Below are 20654 nucleotides of genomic sequence, written 5' to 3' on the forward strand. Positions count from 1 at the left end.
CAGCAGATCCCTTAGCACAGTTACACAGGGTTTATAGCTGAATAGAGGGAGGGAGGTGACTTTGGGTGTTGGTGGCCACAATTGGAGTCATGCTGAGCTGTTCCTGCTCTCAACCTGTTTCCTCAATAATTTGAAATTTCCAGAATTACCAAACCACATTAGGCAACTGCATTTTTCAAGTCTTTGGGCTCAGCGTAGTTCTGAACCTGGTTAAATTTTATCAGTTACATACCCAATTTTTTCAGTTACATACCCAATTTTATCAGTTACATACCCAATTTTATTGGTTATGTACCCAGTTTTATCAGTTATGTACCCAATTTTCTGTGACCTCGTTCTGGGAAGTTGATGCTGTTTAAGCTCTTAGAACATGGGTTGGACTCGATGATCTTAAAGGTCCCTTAGAACCTAAAAAATTCTGTGATTCTGTGAAGATGATCAAACTAATCACACCAGCACAACTATTTTATGAATCATTGTTTTTGAGCGTGGGATGTGAAATAGTGACAGTGAAAGGCAGTGATAATCTCATATTGCAAACAGCAAGAAGAAGGTTTCATCCAGTAACTTGTGGTATTTAAAAGAAAATAACCTGGAACAGAAGAGTGCAGTATGGAATTACATTTTTATATATATTTATATGTATATACATTTCTAAGAAATGTCAAAAAATTCCTTTTTATGAAAGAGTTTACAATTGTGCAGAAAGTTTAAAATATCCAAAACTACTATATGTTAGGGAAATATCCAGCTTTTAGGCATGGGAGACAAATTCCAGGATAAATTTTCTGTGTTGCTGCTGTTAGATATTTGGTTAAAAACCTCTATGGCTGGTTGCTGATTTGCATGTTGCTTTATCTGTTCAGATATAATTATTTTGAGTTGGTGACCGCTAAGTTTGTGTTGCATATATCTGAAATTGATCTCTTGTGTGTATATCTGTAAGAAAGTATCTCAGTTCATGTTCCTTTATGGTTTAAATATTCCAGCTGACTAACACAAATGGGAGCAAATTTTTTAAATGCCAGTTTAAGATAAGATAACATGGTTAATGTAAAGCAATACAAAAGCTGATCTCCTGTACAGGGTGAGATGGAGATTATTCAGATTTTTTGAATAGCCTCCCGCCTTCTAAGCTTCTAAATCAAGTCCCTTGTCAGATTTGAGGAAGCTTGTGCCTTTATTTTCTTTCTAGGGGTGTTATTGATAGTTTAGTTTTGTAGTTGAGTTGTTTTCTTTGGGAGAGAAGCCCGTTTTTTCTGGTGTTGCTACTTCTTGAGATTTACCTGAAACTTAGTGGTAAATGACATTTTTCCAAGCCTGCAGTCCAAACTGATTTGGTCCAAACCAAGAAGATTTAAAAGTCTGACAGCAAGAGAGGAACAATTTGAATCTTACTGGGGATGTGCAGAGGGAGATTTTAATATCACCAGATCTTTAAGTTTTTGCAGCCAGCCAGAGTCTCCTTGTGTCTTCCAGTAGCTGGAGTTGACAGACCCCCAGAGTGGGCCTCTTGGGTTCTCCCATCTGCTTTGAATACTGGAAAGAATTCCACATTTATTAATTTAGGGGAAAAAATGAGTTTACAGAGAGTTTGCTTAGCCATGTTTGTCCTTGAGAAAATCCATCACAGGAAAATTCTGTCTTGGAATCACAAAGTTCAGTTCTGGTCTTTATCAGGGTGGGGAGATGAAGCTCCCCCAGGTCAGGGCTCACAAATTCTTGTGTCAGGAGGGCTGCAGAAATTCCCAGCCCGTGCTTGGTACTGCTTTCACTGGATTGTGTTGTGTGTTGCTCACTGCAGCCCTGTAACCTACTTTTGCAAGTGGTGGTGTTTTTTTACAAAGATGAGACTGAATATTAATAAACCCTTGCAGCCTGCAGCTGCAGTACTTTCTAGAAGAAAATTACCTTCAGGCTTGAGAGGGGATGCCAGGGTAGGCAGTGGCAGGAGGTTTTATGAGCCCTGTTGAGGGGTGCAGAAATCAAACCCTGTTTGAAAATGAGTTCCTCATGTGAAAAGGCAGTGAGTTCTAGATTAAAGGTGAAGAAGCCAGGCATGAGTTTAAACCTTTGCTGAGCTTGTACTACTTTGAATCTGAGCCATGTGCTCAGTCTAACATGTTAAATCAATAAAAATAAGTCATTTTTGTTCTTGACTGAAACTGCAAGAATTTAAGCATTGACCTCCCTGTGAAAAGATGAGGCTTCTCCAAGAGATGTGAGCGCGACCCTGCTCCCTGCTCATCTCCCCAAGTGCTGAGCTGCTTGGAGACAATCCCACTGCTCAGGTGATGCTGAGCAAAGAGCAGCTGATGCCTCCCCAGAGCCAGCTCACAGTGATGAGTAAAAATAAGTGGTTTCCAGAGTTATTGCTTGTGCAGGCATTGCTCTGGAAGCCCTTGGATGGCTGGAGGCTGTTTGGAAATGGAAGGTGCCAGCTGTCACGAGCGTTGCACATGAGGTGAGATGAGCAGAAGCTGCCAAGCTTATAACTAAATGAAAACTTCTCTTAGTCTAAGCTGTTTGGCAAGGTTTGGTTCTGCTTTGGGGATAACCAGTTTGTTGTGTTAGAACACCAGGTTAGGTTTTGGACAGAGCCAAACCAGCTGAGATTTAAAGAAATGTCATTTTAAAGAAATGTCCTGACCTGGGTAAATGGTTTGAAATGGTCAAGCAGCTTTTTCTGTGCTGTCACAACACATCAGCAAACATGACAAAACCTGGAATAACTGTGCCCTGTCCTTAAGCTTAGCTGCCATTCAAGAACAGTTTTGCATTTCATATAATAACAAATACTGTGTTCTGAAAAGCAAGCAGGTGGCCTCCATCAAGGAAGGCAAGGACAGTTAGTGTGTTGAGAGGAATTAACTTGAAGGTGTCAGCTTTGAAAAATGTGTTTTGTAAGATGAAAGTATAACATTGAACTAGAAACATTGAAGGACTTGATGAATATTTTTATTTTCTCCTTGTGTATTTCAAAATAAATAGTAGGGGTTAAGATTATACAGGTAGAAAATATGCATGATCAGATTGCCTTAACACATTAACATTAACTTAGTATTTGTAGGTTAATCTTTTTTGTCAGTTCCTTCTGTCTGTCTCTCTTTTCTTTGTCTTATTTGTCTTAGGATGGTAGAAGATGTGATGTCTGTATGTTCTCTGTTGTAAGTAATTCTAAGCTAACAATTCAAATTTCCTCTTTGATTTGTGGGCTTTTAATTTTACTTATTTATTTTGCAGCATGATCAGTTATTATTCAGCATGCAGCTTTTATGTTAATGATTTCACTTCAGTTGCACATATGAAAGCTATTTTTAGTAAGATGCCTGACTGTGATTGAGTTTGCCTCATTATCTGTTGCCTATCAAAGAAGATCCTCATTTAAAACCTATAGAAATTTTGTATCCTTGAGCTAAAATATGGAAGTTTTATTTCTACCACTGAACAAAATTGTACATTCAATTCCTTGTAAATACTGCATAAAATGCTTGTCTTTCTTGAAGAAAAAAGTTATCCTAATTAATTCTGTCATCGTAACTGGATAATTAATGGCATTGAACACACCAATATTCAGCTGCCCAATTTATTTCCCCTCTGGATGTGGTATTGATTTACCCTCTACTATTAGAATTTCTGGTGTCAACCTTGCCATCATTGATCAGGGATGAGTTGGTGGGCAGTAATTTTTGCCACTGTATCTCTTTTCAGACATAAAGTCTTTATCAGTGAGTTTGCCAGAGTATTTTTCTCCCTTTTGTAGCTGGTAACATCAGTGGTTTTGAATAACTCTGGCAATGTGCATCAAGAGAACAGACAGATAATTAGTTTATTCTTGGTTAGAAAATGTTTTTAGCCAATTGTGAATAAAGGCAACATTCATAATAATACACCATCATGACATAATGTATGTTCTTCATTCCTTTTGCTTGATGGAAACCTGTGGGATTTTGGAGGGCTGCAGTGTCCATGCTCCCAGTCTGCACTGTGAGGTGTCAGGGGAACTGGAAGCAGAATTGCCATATTTCTTGTTGTATTTGTTTTTAAAAAGGTCTGTTGTGCCCATTTGTAATGACACAGCTCATTCTGGCATCTGGGGACCAGCATCTGCCTCAGATGGTTTTATGTAGTTCATCTAAAGCAAACCAGGGTTTTTCTTCCTGGTTTTTGGGGTCATTGGAGCCTAAGTTTTTCAGTTTTAATTCTCAGGTGAACATGTGAGTTAGACCTAATTTTGTGATGTGAAACTGAAGCAGACAGAAGCTGAATCATTTCCACAGGGCCCTGGAGGATGCCTGTGGTAGAGCAGAGATTTGAATTGCAGCTGAATTTGAATTGCAGTCTGCTCTGTAAATGTGTCAGGAGCTAGCCTGAAAAATATGGCAATCCTGCTGTTCTCAGCTTTGGAGGGATGAAGGCCTGTTCCAAGTGCATGACAAAATATGTACCCATGGCATGGTTCTCTGTGGTGCTGCTTCCTAATGGATGGGATTTTAATGCAGAAGGGCTTACAGAGGTTGCATTGTCTGTGGCTGTCTCTTGCTAAGTGTGAAATGACCCGATTCTTGCTGCTGTTACCATATTAACAGTTTGAACTTTATTTTCAGTGATACATTTAGGGTGAAAAAATCACCAAAAAGATCCCCACTATCAGATCCTCCTTCTCAGGTAAAGTGCTGCCTTATTTTGATGCATGTAATTTGTGTCCTTGAAGGGGTAAAAAGAAGGAAATTTTATTAATTTAATTGAAATTGTATGTTTAATAACAGAAGACATTTTTGTTGTAGACTTGTACTTTCAATAATAGAGGAGATTTTTGTAAAGAATATGCATATGTCCAAGTATAGCTCACTGGCCGATTACCATACAGCATTAACCTTTTGTCCTCTAAAAGTGTGTACACAATATATAGTAGTTCTAGTATTTTCTCTGGGAATTCCAGCTGGAGTATTAGCTAATGTACTTTGGAAAGCCCTGTGTTCAGATGGAGCAAGGGTATGAGTAAATATCTTCAGTCAGTTGTCTGAAAAACAAGACTATCACTATCCACCCTGGAATTTTTAGATTAGGAAGTAAGAAACTGAATGCACCAAATTGGTGGGTTGGAAGGGAAATAGAAATAAACCAAGTGGGCTGATCTACCAGGAGCATGTGCTTGGATAGTTTGATTCCGTGTTGTAAACTGCTGGCAGGTGGTTTTCTTGGAAGAGAAGTTGACAAAAGCTGCTCTTCCACAAAGGCCTGACTGCTTTGATGTGGCACAGTTCCTTCCATGCTGCTGTTCCTCTTCCTGTTACCCATCCTGCCCTTTTATTTGTGCTGCTTGACAGCGTAGAAGTGAAGAAAGGGAAAAGGGTTCATGACCTCGTGGCCCTACAAGGGTTTGCTCCTATGGGAAGCCTGAAAAGTCAGTTTTGGTAGTCAGAGACTTCAGTGGTGGGTGATGTGTGCCACTCGTGTCAAGTGCCTAACAGATTTCAACAGCTCTGGATCTCCTTTCTTCCCTGTTATCAAAGCAGCTTTGCAATGCAAGTGTTTATCATCAAAGAGCTTAGTTATACTGGGAAAACTTGCTGCTGGTAGAGTTAGTATTTTCCATTAAGTATTTCATACAGCACTGCAGCAGAGATTATGGAATTAAAGAGTTGGCTCTGGCGGTGCAAGGGAATTTAGAGATGGAGCTGTTCCATGTGTTAGTGAAAGATAATGGAATTAACTGGCTCTTGTTTGCTGCAGGATCCCACTCCACTGCCAACTCCAGAAACACCTCCTGTCATCTCCACGGTGGTTCACGCCACGGATGAGGAGAAGCTGGCGTCCTCCGTGACCGGGCAGAAGTGGACCTGCATGACTGTGGACCTGAACACAGACAAACAGGACTACCCTCAGCCCTCTGACCTGTCCACCTTTGTCAATGAGACCAAGTTCAGCTCTCCCACAGAGGGTACTGCTCCAGCCAGAGGGGTTTGCTGAGAGAGAGGGCTTGGTTTGGCCAGGGATGTTGGCCTCTGCTCTGCTGAATGCAGACTCTTTTTAGGGAACCCTAAAAATGGTGCTCTCTGGGCAATTCTGGGGAACATGGCAAGTATGGGGAGCTGAATGTAAGGCCCCAACAGTCCAGCCTTGAGTTTTCAGGAAAGAAAAGATGCTTAAAGGGAAATGAGAGGACCTTCAGAGAAAGGCTTTTGCTTCCTTTGTGTCATGAATTGTTCTTCTCTGTGAGCAGTGTGTTCTCTCAGTGCCTTCACAGGAGAATGGGGTTTGATACTGCTCCAGAGTCACTGAACTACTGATTCTGCCTGAACCTGTTCCTAAATCTGCATGGGAAAAGGTCCCATGTTAAAATTCTGCTCAAATGTTCTGTATTGCAGTAATACCCATACCATGCCATCTCTCTTCCAGCTTCTTGGGCTGCAAGTGTCTTCATGCATAAAAGTGTCCAGGATATCCCTTCTATAAGATAGTTACCATTCATATTTCCAGATAAAATTCCCTTCTAGATCAATTATAAAAGTTTTTTCCTGCCATACTTTCCTATGAGCAGCTGGGAGCTGAAGCTGGAAGTTTCTGTTTAGAGAACTGTCATTCCAGGTCTGTGAAATTTGGAAGGGACAGAATTAAGAAAATTTGTGTGTGGCCTTCCTTGGGGCTACCAGAGGGAATTCTGCTTTGCAACATCTGCTCCAAAGGCAGATGTTCAGCTTTGTGGGTGGGAAGCATGTTTGAATTTAACTTGGCTTTAACTTTTTCTTCTTGATTAGAACTCATTTTCTCCCCCCAGCCTTTGAGCCCCTGTCCCAATCTACCATTAAATCTACTTTCTGCCATTTTAGGCTGGGTCTAAATTTATGCCTGATAAAAACTTTCAGGTCAAGGTGTTTGACATCAAAAAGCAACAACAGTCACAGTGCTTTTGTTGATATGCACATGCTTGTGTGCCCTGGGCTTTTCTGAAATCTGTGGAGTATTCTAAACAGATCAGTATTTCAGTCTGGATTAATTCATTTATCTTTTTTGTCAAATCATAAATTTTAGACATTGGCTTCCCTGCATTTGTATTTTAAAAAATAACTTTAAAAACACTTTTTAGAAAATAAGCCCCCCTAAATCTGGGAAGATGGAAACTATATGAAAGAAAATGGAACAAAAGAATAGTGAGAGATACTCTGAAACAATCATTTAGCTTTCAAAGTGAGTAGAAGAAAGTGAGCAAAGCTCCTAATTAAATGGTAATTGTCTTGTCTCATGTGTGCTGCATGGTGCAGTCGGGGTTTCAGATTACACACTCATTATAATCAACAATGCTTCTGCTTTTCATATCTCTTAAAAAATAATAATTTTTTCCCCTTGACCGTCTTGCTCCTGCAGCTTTGAGAAATTTCTGAGTAATTTGAGGGCTATTTCTCAGTGTAGATATTTTTACCTCTCCCAGACACCCATGTGCTACCCTGTAACCTAACACTGCTTCTGTACAGATACAGCACAGCTCCTGAGCCAGCCCGTACATCCAGCCCTTATCTATTTCAGGCACTGCCTGTAACTGCTGCCATTTTCCTGTTGCACAGACCCGAAATAAGCTGTAATTATTAGCAGAAAATTCTGATGTAATCTTGCAGCTATTTGTAGGAGGAGTTGGAGGACATCACTTAGTAAGTCTGTTGTACGTGTTTGTAAAAGATAATTATCTTGCTTCGTGGGATATCCTGGGCTTTTCTGATTTTGAATGTACAGAGATAATTAGAGCGTAAGATTTTGGAGGGGAGGTGATACCTGAGAGGAGAGGAGAGGAGAGGAGAGAGAGGAATTGTGCTGGAGACTCCTGAGAGCAGTGAGACGAAACAAACTGCGTTTAGCCAGCCGAGTTACTCCTTTTGTTTCTACTTGGACTATTTCCATCTGTGTCCTGCCTGGTTGGTTTTTTTGGTTTTTGTTTTTGTTTTTTTTTTTTGTCAGCAGTGAAGTTCAATATGTGTTGTCCCAGCAGTCAGTTTGGATTGGGGTTGCAGAGCTGCTGGCAGTGCTGCAGGCAGGTGGAGGATCCCTGTGGCTGTGCCAGCAGAGGACAGTGCCGGAACGTCTCTCTGTCCCTGAGGCTGCCTGGACACTCAGGGCTTGTTCTCTGGAGCATAAAGCTGCTCCATAAATGCTCCTGATGCACCTCACTGGGCTGTCTGTGCATACATGGGATACAGAGAGGCAATTTCTAAACACTTGCTGCTGTTACCTGGCATTTCAGGCTTTCTCCTGCAGTTCAACTCCTCGTAGAGGGTTTGAATTCATCCTTCCAGTCTGGGTTTTGCTTGCACTGGGAAGAAAAGTGAATGAGAATCTTGCTGGTATCTGACACCAGGAGCTTGTCCATCTTGCCTGGCTCCCTATTACCATTAAAAACATATGGTGCTAGGAATTTCAATGTGAGGAGCCAGCTTTCTCTTCACTTACAAGTTTTACTGTGAATATCCCCAGCCAGTACTGAGGGTTTGTGGCTCTTCCTCTTCAGTGGTTGTTTGACCACTGAAGAGGAGGATAAATATGTAGCTTGTGGAATTACAGTCCTTGTGCAGTGCTTTTTATTACTAAAAAAAAATAAAAAATCAAGCATTGTAAAATCACATTGAACCCTCTAAAACTTGCTTAATCAACAAATCAGGCTAGAGATTCTCTTCAGAGTTGTTTGTTTTTAGACATCAAACATTTTAATGGTGGTTATCATCTTCTTAATGCAAGCTCTACTTTTCAAAAGCTGCCCAAATCTAGAAGGATTTTAGCACATGATTTTATCATAATGCAAATACTAGTGTGCATTTCCTTCGGATTTATTTTGAGTGGAAATCAAATTATGCAAGTGGTTTATTGAATTAAATCATGGAAACAGAACAAAGTACAGGATTTGGACAAATTAATTATGCTTTTAATTTTAAATTAGGTTGTCATTGTAGGAAGTTTGCTTTTATTTGAGTGCAGGAAGGTATAATCTCCTTTCCTGTGTTAGATTTGTCTGCTTCTGTATCAACCTACTGGGCCACCACGGACTGGGGAGAAATGCTGGTTATTCCCCCCAGTGTAACTGGGAGATTAGAAGCAGAGAAGCAGTGAAGATTTGCATTTTTATTAAATTTTAGACTTAGGGTTCTTTGTAAATCTTTATGCCTTAGACTCTTTCTCTGAAAACAAAATATGAGAACAGCCCCATAAGCTGGGCTGGTGCCTCACCCCTGGTTCATGAGCATTCAGGTATTTTAGGAACCTTTTTCTTCAGTGATAGCCCAGTAGTTGTTCTGAATTAAGAGTGTGATAAACATGAAAAAATAGAAATTACTTTTTCTCAACAGCTGTTAAAATATGTTTAAAAGAAAATGGCATCAGCATTGCCATTTATTGAAAAAATGTGTTTTCTGTGATAAGATAACATGATAAGGGAAAGTTGCCTGTACTCTGAAATTACTCTGAGACCTTCTCAATATTCTGGTCCCTGGGGCAAATTAAAAACTGAATTTTTTTCTGGCAAGCTGATTTGCCTGAAATGTGTCAGGTTCATTGTTGAAAATGAGTGAATATTAACACCTTTTACTTTCTCTCTGTATAATCTATTTTTAATATGTCATTGGAAAGTATTGAGCCGAGTGGGAGTGCCCTTGTCAATGAGAAGAGCTCTCATTTACTTCTGAAAGAAATCATGTCATGGCATGTATTCACACCTCTTTTTTTGTTTCTCTTGCAGAATTGGAATATGGCAACTCATATGAAATAGAATATATGGAGAAAATAGGCTCCTCTGTGCCTGTAAGTTCTCACCTCTATTTCTGTTCATTTGCATTCCCCTGTCAGAATATACTATCCTGATAATGCCCTCAGCCTCACCAGCCTTTAAATTAATTATAATTATAATGTGCCTGCAGCAGATTTGCAAAACCAGTTCCTTGAAATAGGCATAACTGGGGTAAATTGTCTGTGCTTTGTTGTCCAGTATCCTGTAAATCTTGTTCCATTTCATGATTTTATTTCTAAGCTAGCATCACAGTAGTTCTTCCTGGAGATTCAAAGCCAGTCAGTATTTCCAGCAGTGCAGACTGCAGAGCTGTCTACACCAACTGCTGAACTCTTTAAGAAACTGGGAGTAAAAGTTTGAAGAAGCTGGAGGGAGCCAGGAGAGAAACAGAATTAGTGTGAGATCTGGAATGCAGCACTGTACATTATCACTCATTTCATCTTCTTTTTAATCATGGATTTGATAGCCTGACTGGATCCAGTGAGGGGGTATCCACTGGGGATGTTAGGAAAATCACTCAGGTAGTGCTTAAAGCAATGAGAATATTCAGTGGATATTTTAGCAACACCCTCAGCCAAGGGGGGCCTCCTGCCTGACAGAACCAGAATTCTGATTAATCCCAAATTGGGAGAAGAAGAGCCACTACAAAGAGTGAACTGTTTAGGTTTTGTCCTTTAATGGTGTCTTCCTAGGAGGATCCATCTCAGTATCAGCCTTACAACCCTGTATTATTAGTTTTCTGTCAACTCATTTGCTCACTAAAGGCTTCAGTGACCTGAATTATCTTTAATGGAGAATGGTTGAATTGCTTAATGAGTTTCTCTTTCCCTGTGGCCAGCAGGATGATAGCACCACGAAGAAGCAGTCCTTGTACCTCATGTTTGATGCACAGCAGGAGAGCCCAGTGAAATCACCTCCCATCAGATTGTCTGACTCCACAACTCCCTGCTCAGGGTAGGTCACTGTGAGCAGTGCAGAGCCTGTCGGGGGGAGTGGGTTACCCTCAGAGCACATACACAGGAACTTCTTCCCCTCTCTGCCTCTGTGCTGCCAAGTTATTTGTTTAAAAATAGATCCCCATCTGTGTACACATATGATAGAGAGCAGAGGGCAAAGAGACACAAGTCTCATGATGGAATAAGGACATGGATTTCTCCTTCACATTCTAACTAAATAGTCACAGTGGCAGCTGTTTCACTGGGCAGTGGCCTCCTACTTAAAGCTCTTTCCTCAGATACTGTGGTAATTTTCACATTAATGTAGAAATCTGTTACTTACAGTTTTTCACTTGGTTTTCCCTGGATACATTTTCTGAACAAGGGCTCTTGATCATAAGACCAGGATGTGGGAGTTGTGTTTACTTCCAATAATTTTGCTTGTCAAGGACATCTGTTCTTGTGTGTAAGAGTTGTGTTTTGGGAGAGAGGTAGGTCACAGTGAGAAAGGGGTAAAAAGGGAAGTGAGAAATACTGAAGAAATGTGACATTTCTGATGGAACTGCTTTTATTTTGATGTCTCCAGTGCATTGTTTTGAAAGGAGATTGCAAAGTGTTACGAGATATAATGATGTAAAATTGAGCTGAAACAATGTGTATATAAATATATTTTTATATATACACATACACATGAAAGTGATGAGGAGGACTTGCTCAGCTGTTACCAGGAGCAGAATTGTGAAACCTGAAAACATGTACACAATCTTTTTCCAGGTCAAGTTTTGAAGACCCTGAAGCCCAGCAGTCCTCTGGCATGAAAATCCCACACCCAGCTTCCCGAGTCCTCGCTGCCAGCCAAGAGGCACATTTACAGTCCCCTGACAAGGCCAAGCAGAAGGACCTGGAGCCCATGACTCTAGGAACAACTCCAGAGGCCATTGAAATCGTGAGTCCTGTATGATAAGAGTTTGGGAATCATCTTCCTCCAGAAATCTTTGGTTTTGCTTTTGGCCCGAACAACTTGGGCAAAATCTCTGTTTCTTACTCAGCCTCCTCTTTACCCTTCAGGCTTCTCCTGAAGACTCCTTTGTCTCTGCTGATGCTCTTCTCAATAGGATATCTAAGAAAGCCTCAATATGTGATCAGCCTGAATATCTAGATCCTGACCTAGCAGAAAAGAACCCCCCAGTATTTGCTCAGAAACTTCAGGTTTGTAGCAGAAATACAAATGTCCTTTTCTTTCTCTTTGTCCATACACAAGCCAAGGAATGCTTTGCCTCATCTAAAAAGGGTGGAGGGAGGCTTGGAGGGGATGTGGAAAAGAATTAAAATAATTATTTAATTCTTTCCAAAGTAACTCTCCCCTTTCAAAGACTTGAAGAACAGAGATATTTTCATTTAACTCATGTAATTCATATAATACATAACCTTACATTTCATCAACACCTATCCTATGTACCTATAATGTATCTATTTTCCAGAAGTCTTTTCAAAGCAGATATTTTTAAGCTTGAGCACAGGACTTGATATGTGGAGAGTTGTCTTGTCACCTGGCCTTAGTAAGTCTGTATGTATAGATTCATTTTTTGAGATTCAGGACCTAATTCTGCTGAAATGAAAATCAGGCTTTGTTTTTCTTGTAATTTCTCTAATGCAGAATTTGGCATGGTTTCTTCTAGGAAAAGCAGATGGATCTGCAGAGCAGTTCTGTATGTCAGGACGTATTTTCTGGAATATTTACAGTGAAATTTTAAAACAGCAAAGGTTGAACTAAGACTGACATGTGGCATAAATTCACATAAAATGGAAATCAGAGGAATCTGTGATAAAACAGCTTTAGCTTCAGAAATTATTTTTTTACATGAAGTATTTTTCATACTGATCACCTAATAAAGATTATTTTTCTGCACAGCTACCTCAAAACTAACCAAGTCCTGGAGTTTTGCATCACTGTCCTCACCATGAGAGGAATTTGGGGTGTCTGTCACCCCCGAGTTGTCCAAGTTACACGTTTAAATTTAAGAACCCATTTTGAGTGTGTCAAACATTTCTTACCATGTTCTTACCACATTTTTTTCCCTGTGGGGGACTCCCCCACCAAACCCTTGGACAGGAGGAGCTAGAGTTTGCTGCCATGAGGATAGAAGCACTGAAGTTAGCCAGGCAGATTGCCCTCTCCTCCCTGCGCTCCAAGGTACCTGCTTTGTGCCTGCCCTGTGTGTGTGAGTGTGCACAGCCCGAGTGCTGCTTGTCCTGGGGGGACACCAGGAGCATGCTGGCAGCAGAGCTGACACAGAAATGCTGTCACCCCACTCACACCCCAATTAACAACAGGCAAGAAGCAGCAGCGTTCCTCCCGCAGGAGATGGATTCTGCAGTCCAGGTGGTGGCTGTCATCTCTCTGAAGCAAGATTTGTCCTAAAATGTTTGATGGTGAAGAGTGCCAGGCCTGCTTTGGCCATGAGGACATTCTGTCTTCTGCTGGTATTTTCATCCTGAAGTCAGACACCTTTGACCCTCAGTGTTTGGAAGAGAGGAAACCAGTTGACCTTGCCCTCAGGCATCTGAAGAAAGGGACTGCAGCAGGGTTGGAAGGGCTACAGAACTCCCAAGGAAAAAAGGCCTCACATCACAATGTGTCCTTATTCATAGAGATCTAAATCTTATTTTTTTCACTGCTACTTCCAGGTCCTGCTGGCTAGTGGTGCCTCACAGTGATGCTTTGCTCTGCTGTAGGGATGCACGAGGAACTCACTGTATTTGGAAAGCCAAAAAAGTCATTCCATAATCTTGGTGGCATTTTTGGGAAAGGGTATCAGCTGAATGGGATGGCAGTGTCCTGCTGCAGTGAGACATCTCATTCCAAATGAGGAGAATGTGCTTCTGACATGACCTTCTCCAGTAACCTTCCTCTTGTACTGTCCATTAATAGGTCAGCAGAAAGTCTTTGCTCAATCCTAAATTATCTGGAGTTCATTGCATCCAACAGCATTTGGGCTGGTTTCAGGGTAGAATTTCTTGCTGCTTTAAAGATCAGCTATTAAGTAGCTACTTCATAAAAGTAAAGATTTTTTTTAAGGTTAACTGTACTCCTCTGAAAAAACAATGATCATATTTGATTTATTTCACATACCTTAAATAGCCCAGAAGCCACCTTGTTTCTCCTGTGCACATATATTTACTAAGGTAAACACATTCCTCACAGATTTAAGAGTATTTTAGAGTATGTGGTTACAATCTTTTATTTAATTAAGAAAAACATGCTGTTGTCTTCATTAGAAGGACTAACCAAGCTGAAACCTGTAATGAGGAACATAAAGAGCAAAGGTGGAAAAACAAAAATAACTTTCCTGTGTGTGACTGTGCCCCCTTGCTCTGCTGTCCTGAGTGTCAGGTGTTGGAAGAGAATGAGGTGATATCCTCTCTAGATCTTCTCTACCTTCTTATTCTCTCTCAAATTCCTTGTCCTCCCAATAAGGAGGGAGGAACATGAAGGATTCAGGATGTCCAGCATCAGGAAACACCTGAGCTGAAACACATAATATTGCTCTTCATGGGTTATAAACACATAATATAGATGCTCTTCATGGGTTATACAAAAAACTTCTGCTTAAAATCTGCATTTCTGCAACCAGCCAGCTGTTCAGAAACTCACACATTGTACTATTTTAGACTGAAGAGAATGCATTTTTGTGTTTGTGAATACTTGTGAGTTACCCAGGGGAGATGGTGAGCTGCAGAAGTTTTACAGAATGTGGGGTTACGTTTTAAAGATGCTGTTCAGCATCATCACAGCACCTTGTTATGTGGGGACTCATTTTGAACTCCTTAGAACTTAGAAATGGGGAACAGATTTCATGTGACTTTTGAGAAAATGCCATTAATCTGTGTAACAAAGATAACAAAATGATAAGCAGAGGTGAGGAGAGAAAAACAGACAAAACTCCCCCCTCTAAAAGAGAACTGGCAGCAGTTATTGATGATGACAGTGTCCCACGTTGGTCCAGGCACAGCAGTGCTTGTAGGCCAACACCATGGGTGTCATGTTGGGCTGGGAAGGACTTTTGTCCTTGCATAGCTTTGCTGTTTCAGTGTTAAATTAGCCTGTGATGACACCCCTTGTGACCTACAGTGACTGATGGCCTGGATTAAGTAGAACAGAAACCAGCAGATGACTGCAGTGACTTAAATTTGGATGCTCCTGGCAGAATTCCCTTCTGGATGGCTGGCCTCTGTTATTTTCTGAATGCTGTATAATTACATTTAACATTTGCTAAACGATGACTGGGTGGGTAACAAGAATAGCATGAGAAATAAAGACAGAAGCACTTGTTATGACAAATTAGATCACCTAAAATAAAGATTAAATATAAGCACTTTGTGCTAGCACTGCAGTTTGTTGTTCTCAGGCAGAGGGCAGTTACTTGGCCACTCCCAAATTTCTTGTCACTGACTTCAACAATAGCAGGCCCAGTCACCTACTTGTACATTGCCAGGTATTTCTGTCTTCCAGTGTTGAGGTGCATTAACTCTTTTCTGTTGAAGTCTCCATTTGGATGTTGTGAGGTAAATTTTTAGCAGGTGCAGCTTGAGTAGGGTTTGTGTCCAGCACTCTGTGAGTGCTGAGGTGATGGAGAGTAGGGTGCTGAGATAGGATCCAAGGAGAATAGAAACTGAAAGGAAAGGGCAAAAATGGGATTAGTGCATTACAGCTTTGTGGACCTCTCATGGTAGTGGAGGAGGACTATTCCCTACAAACAGCAATGCCATTGATTTCAGCAAAACTTTATAGGCAGAAAACTTCTGCTTGGGTTTTCCTTGCCTTTCCATGTATTTGCCAGCACAAGTAGGTCTCACTTTGCCTGCACTGGCCTGTCTGCTCACACATCAATTAGAAGAATCCCTCATTCCATGCACACCCAGGCAGCATTTCAAGGGCTTGGAAAGGGCAGCCTCATTTTCAGCAGGGCTAAACACACATTCCTCTAACTGCTGGGATAAAAAATAGTTTTCATTTTCCTTCCATTTCTCTATTTTCTTCCTCTCTGACCTCCTGGAAGTGAGATAACTGCAGCTGGTTAATAGATGTGCATTTGTTTCCCTTCTGGTCAGATATCTGGTTTCTGTGAAATGTGCTGGGAAGAGAAGTGTGTTGAGCTCTCCAATATTTACACTAAGATTGCAGTGACCTACATTTTGTAGTAATTCCCCTGAAGACTCTAATCTTTCTGTGCGAGGTTTAGTGACTTACAAATCCCTGTGATGATTATTACCCCAATTAACTGCTTACCTTCTCAGCAATTAGGTGTTAAAGCATTATTATTGGGTTATTTTGGGTAATACCATCATCCTGTTGGTCAGGTGCTGTTATTTTCTCAGGGTAGGAATATTTTACAGGCAGCAAATAACAGTTACTGAGTTGTGCATCAGTTAGGAGCTGTTTAAAATTGGCTTTTGAAGTAAAACCATGATAACTTTTACTGGTTACAGAGAGCCCAGCAGTGACTTGTGCAGGGTGTTTGCAGAGTTAGAGCAACACTGGTTGGACCATATCTACATGCATTTCTGCTCAGTGGTTAAATTCCAAGAGTTTTTGTGGTGATTTTTAGAAATTTTAAGCTGTTCTGCATGTTATTATTGCTGTTGTTTTGTACAATTTCCTCAAATGCAAAGAGAGCTAGAAAAAACATAACTGTATTAATGATCTGTTGTGCACTATATAAAAACAACTATAAGTACATACTAAAGGCTCTAAATATCTTTTCCTTTAAAAATTGTCATCCTCCCAGCAGTTACTTTGACATGTTTGTATATGAGCTTGAAAAACGTTTGTGTTTCTTCTTGGCACAATGAATATTTTCCAGCAATCTCTTTATGAGATCCAGCAAATTAAACTGCTGGAGGCTTTTGAAATGTGACAGATGCAGTTCAACAGATCGATCTGAGGGGTGGCCTTTCTTTGGAGGACAGCTTTGATGATCTAATGGCTCTCTTTTATCTCTCAGTTATTCCTACCTTGTGATTAATGAGGGAGTAAAGTACTTTTTTGTGTGTATTTATCATTTACAGAGGTGTCTGAGCTTGTATCCCAGGTGTATTTTTTCCCTATGTAGTTCTTTTACATTGGGAGATACTTTTAAGAGTACAGACTATGCAGTTTTGACAGATCTTGGAATGGTTTTTCTTCTGGTAGGAAAATCCACCGAGTTTGAGCTTGCATCTCCTAATTCTGCTGGAATTGATCATTATTTTGGGTGTTCATGTTAAAGGTAGCAAAACCAGAGAAGGGATAGCCTGCTCCATAAATCCCAGAGGAGAAAATTGACTCCTGGATGTAAAACCAAAAAATACCCAGCAAATGAGTGAGAGTCTCCTGTAAATGAAGATGCAGTGAGGTGTTCTGGAAGTACTGTTTAGGTTATTCTTGTTCTAATTAAATTTTCTTGCCTAGTCTTTTAATGTTGTTAGTGTTTCTTCATGTTCTTTACAGATGTGAGATCCAGAACATCTGGTCCTGTGTGCATTGTGTACAATTTTTAATACAGCTTCTTCAGTCAGGTGTGATACAAGAACTCACAAGAGATTGCAACAAAATTAGCAGTGGGTTTGGATGCTTTCTGTGATGCTGGGCAGTGTGAGAAGAGCTGTGAGGAAGTGAATGTTTTATGGAATAGCATCTGGCAAAATTTCCTTTACCAGTGTTGAGACAAGAATATGTGATGTTGAAATTAATGAGGACTGAACCTGGATCCAGACATTATCTACTCCTTTCACATTCCTGTGCTTCAGTCACTGGAGCATGACTCTGCTATTTTCTTCAAAAAAATACAAACAAAACAACTACAACAAAACCACACCACCCTCTTTTACAATAAAACGCAAGAAAATAATTATTTTCTCTTTTATGTAAAAAATAATTGAAATAGTCTTGATTACTACTCTTAATTATTTCAGATAAAGCCGAAAGACTTAGCTACAGCATTAGTAAACTTGAATGAACAGAATACATTGTTTTAATGCACAAAGTTAACAGGAAAACTGGAAAAATATATTATCCCCTTTTCAGCAGCAAGGAAAACAGGATTTGATTATCCATTTCCATCAGTGGATGGAAAAAGGCATTGATCAACCTCACTTTCCACCCAACTCATGGTCCAGCCCTTGTGGTGGGGGCTTGGCAGTGCCCAGAGCAGCTGTGGCTGCCCATGGATCCCTGGCAGTGCCCAAGGCCAGGCTGGACAGGGCTTGGAGCAGCCTGGGACAATGGAAGGTGTCCCTGCCATGGCAGGGGTGGCACTGGAAGGGATTTAAGGTCCCTTCCATCCCAAACCATTCTGGCTTCTATGGACTGTCCTTTCCTCAGTTTTGATGTGCTGTAGCTTGGGTTGTTTGCATCAAGAGTTGTTTGTGAGACATCTCCTGCATCTCAGTGTCACGTTCCTATTCTTTGCTCTCCTCATTTCACATGCTGCTCTCCCTTTTTTAATCTGGGCTGCTGCCATGAGCAAAATTGACAGCTGCAAAAAAAGCCTCATTTAACTGACTAATCGCATGCTGGACACCAGTGGGGCAGCAGTGTCACCTGCATAGTCACACTTTTTATGTGGCATTCTTTATGATAGATGTCATGTATTGACAGGCCAAACCTAAGAAAATGAGCTGTCCTCTTGCTTCTGGTTTCTTGATTTATTTTTATGGAAACAGAATTCCCCTTAACAAGCTTTCTGCCTTCAAATCTGATTCTTCCTGCTGATGTGCATTTCTTGTGGATGTTGTGGTGAAAAGCAGTACATTTTCTAAGATAAGACTTTAAAATATTGATAGCAAAGTGCTGTCTTTATTTTCTCTCTGTAAAGGTAATATGACTCTCCTGGTGCTTCTTGTGGATCTCAAATGTAAATTTTATGATTGCTGAATTCAGAGCTCCTTGTCTGTATTGTAATTTAGAGGTGCACAGACCTCACAGAAAACCCATGAACTAAACACCTATTTAATGGTTTGTTTCTTTGTATTTAAAAAAACAAACACACAGAGAGAACCTGCTATCCCAGCAGATGTTTCCATCTCCAAAAGTGCTCTGTACTCCCGCATCGGCGCCTCAGATGCAGAAAGCACCACGGCTCTGCTCTACCCCCAGCAGGACCTGGACTCTGCACTACGGCTGGCCAGAGCTGAGGTAACTGTTTCCACAACTTGGGAAAGGATAAACTGCCCCTTGTTGCTCCCTTCTTGCCTGTTTTCTCCCAAATGTGATCACTTGTTCTGTTATTGGAACCATGCTCAGCCACACCAAAGCAGAAGGTGCCAGACTGCAAGTTTTACTTGTTTTACAGATGTGAAAAGCTGATATGAAATGAAAATAAATCTTTATGGGTTTAAACCTCAGGTGTACCCTGTGCATCTTGACATTGCTATATAATTGTATAAAAATGGTAAGCTGTTTGAAATAGGAAGAAAATGATGTATTTTACAAAGCTGTATAATATTAGTGTGGCGAGCAATAGCAATGAAAAAATGGATATAAGCCAGTGGGGTTTTTTCCCTTTGTTTTCTGTTTCAGATTGTGGCCAAGGAAAGGGAAGTATCTGAGTGGAAAGAGAAATATGAAGAAAGCAGAAGGGAAGTGATGGAAATGAGGTGGGTTATTAACTTGATCACTCTGTCAGAAAGCCTCATCTCAGCCTGACAACAGAGTACCATGCTCATACAATTGTTTTGCTTAGGTGAATTTGCTTCATTATTTTTAACTTAAGGTTTTGCACTGATCCTGAACTGATACTTTGTCTTTTCTCTCTATGGTGGGCACCACTGTTCAGGGTAATCATTGAAAACTTCTGTGCTGCTGCTCTCATTCACACCCTCAGCATACTGAGATAAGGGAGGTTTTACTCCAGGTAAATGCCAGGGAAGGAATTCCTCTGGTTTGTGTTTGAGTTCTCACTAGGATTGCATAGTGAGGTTCCTGTTGCAGACTGGATGAGTTGCTGCAGAGCTGGCAGGGAGGTGCACATTAAATACACATTAAATTCACTTGTAGTTCTGCTTGGGAAAAGGAAAGAATGTAGGGAAGAACATGCAGGTTTGCAGTAGTGCAGGCTGCCTCCAAGACATCATTGTAAGGTTGTTCAACAATAGAAATCAAACCAGTGCCAGTAGAAAAGCATTTCTTGTAAAGGAACCATTCTGCACCATCAATGTTGGCTTTCAGGGAGATTCTGCACCCTTTTCTTTGAACTGTGATTTTTTAATTACTGCACACACTATGGTTGATTTTAGTTAAGCAATAGTTTTCTTGGCTTTTGCTCTCTTGTTCCCTTTGAGAGCTGACAGAAGGACCCAGAGCTTTTCAGTTTGTTCTGGTTGTATCTGTTCTATTTCTGTGCCAATGTTATATTAAATATCTGTACACTAGAACATGGTTTGACCCTCCTTTCCAGCCCAGGTCCTACCACTTGAAAGGATGACAACAAAATCCTGTAGTGGATGATGTGAGCAGTGCTGCTCAAAGAAGCACTGATGCCTTCCATTCAGTCAGTTGAAAAGCCTTTCAGACTTTCAGCTTTGCTTTTTTCTTTTTCAGTTGATAGGACCATAAGGAGGACAAAACAATGAGCTTGCTTGCTCATTGATCTGAATCTGAGAAAGCCATCAATTGCAGAAGAGAGTGTATAAAATACTTCATGCAGTCTTTAAAGCTTAGTATTTTCTACCTTCAAAAACCAGAAAAAATGGTCCCCCCTCTTAACTCATAAAGGAAAGGAAACTATCACATAATTTTAGCATCCCTCCTTTAGTAATAATTTATACAATTGCTTCTGAGACTGAATTTTCTTTAAAATCCCTTCTGTTCTAGCACCAGCTTCTTCCCAAAATGAAGACTTTCAGTGATTTAAAGCTAAACTCTGTATCTAGTGATGACCTACATAAGCAATCACTTATATCCAGGAAAA

General features: G+C 40.5%; 1 protein-coding gene across 11 annotated transcripts in view; it reads left to right on the top strand.

Annotated features, from left to right (window-relative positions):
- The window catches only part of TACC2 (transforming acidic coiled-coil containing protein 2), a 118456-nt gene that overhangs the window by 86847 nt on the left and 10955 nt on the right, over nucleotides 1-20654 (top strand). The window contains exons 9-17 of one of the 11 annotated variants that reach the window (XM_050975952.1): nucleotides 3132-3167; nucleotides 4608-4668; nucleotides 5737-5944; nucleotides 9722-9783; nucleotides 10608-10723; nucleotides 11479-11659; nucleotides 11773-11913; nucleotides 18737-18880; nucleotides 19265-19341. In XM_050975952.1, coding sequence (XP_050831909.1) covers nucleotides 3132-3167; nucleotides 4608-4668; nucleotides 5737-5944; nucleotides 9722-9783; nucleotides 10608-10723; nucleotides 11479-11659; nucleotides 11773-11913; nucleotides 18737-18880; nucleotides 19265-19341 — 1026 coding nt within the window. The other 10 variants (XM_018910553.3, XM_050975953.1, XM_050975961.1 and 7 more) reach the window with 10 other exon arrangements.

Source organism: Serinus canaria, chromosome 6 (genome assembly GCF_022539315.1).
Source record: "Serinus canaria isolate serCan28SL12 chromosome 6, serCan2020, whole genome shotgun sequence".
NCBI classification, from domain to species: domain Eukaryota; kingdom Metazoa; phylum Chordata; class Aves; order Passeriformes; family Fringillidae; genus Serinus; species Serinus canaria.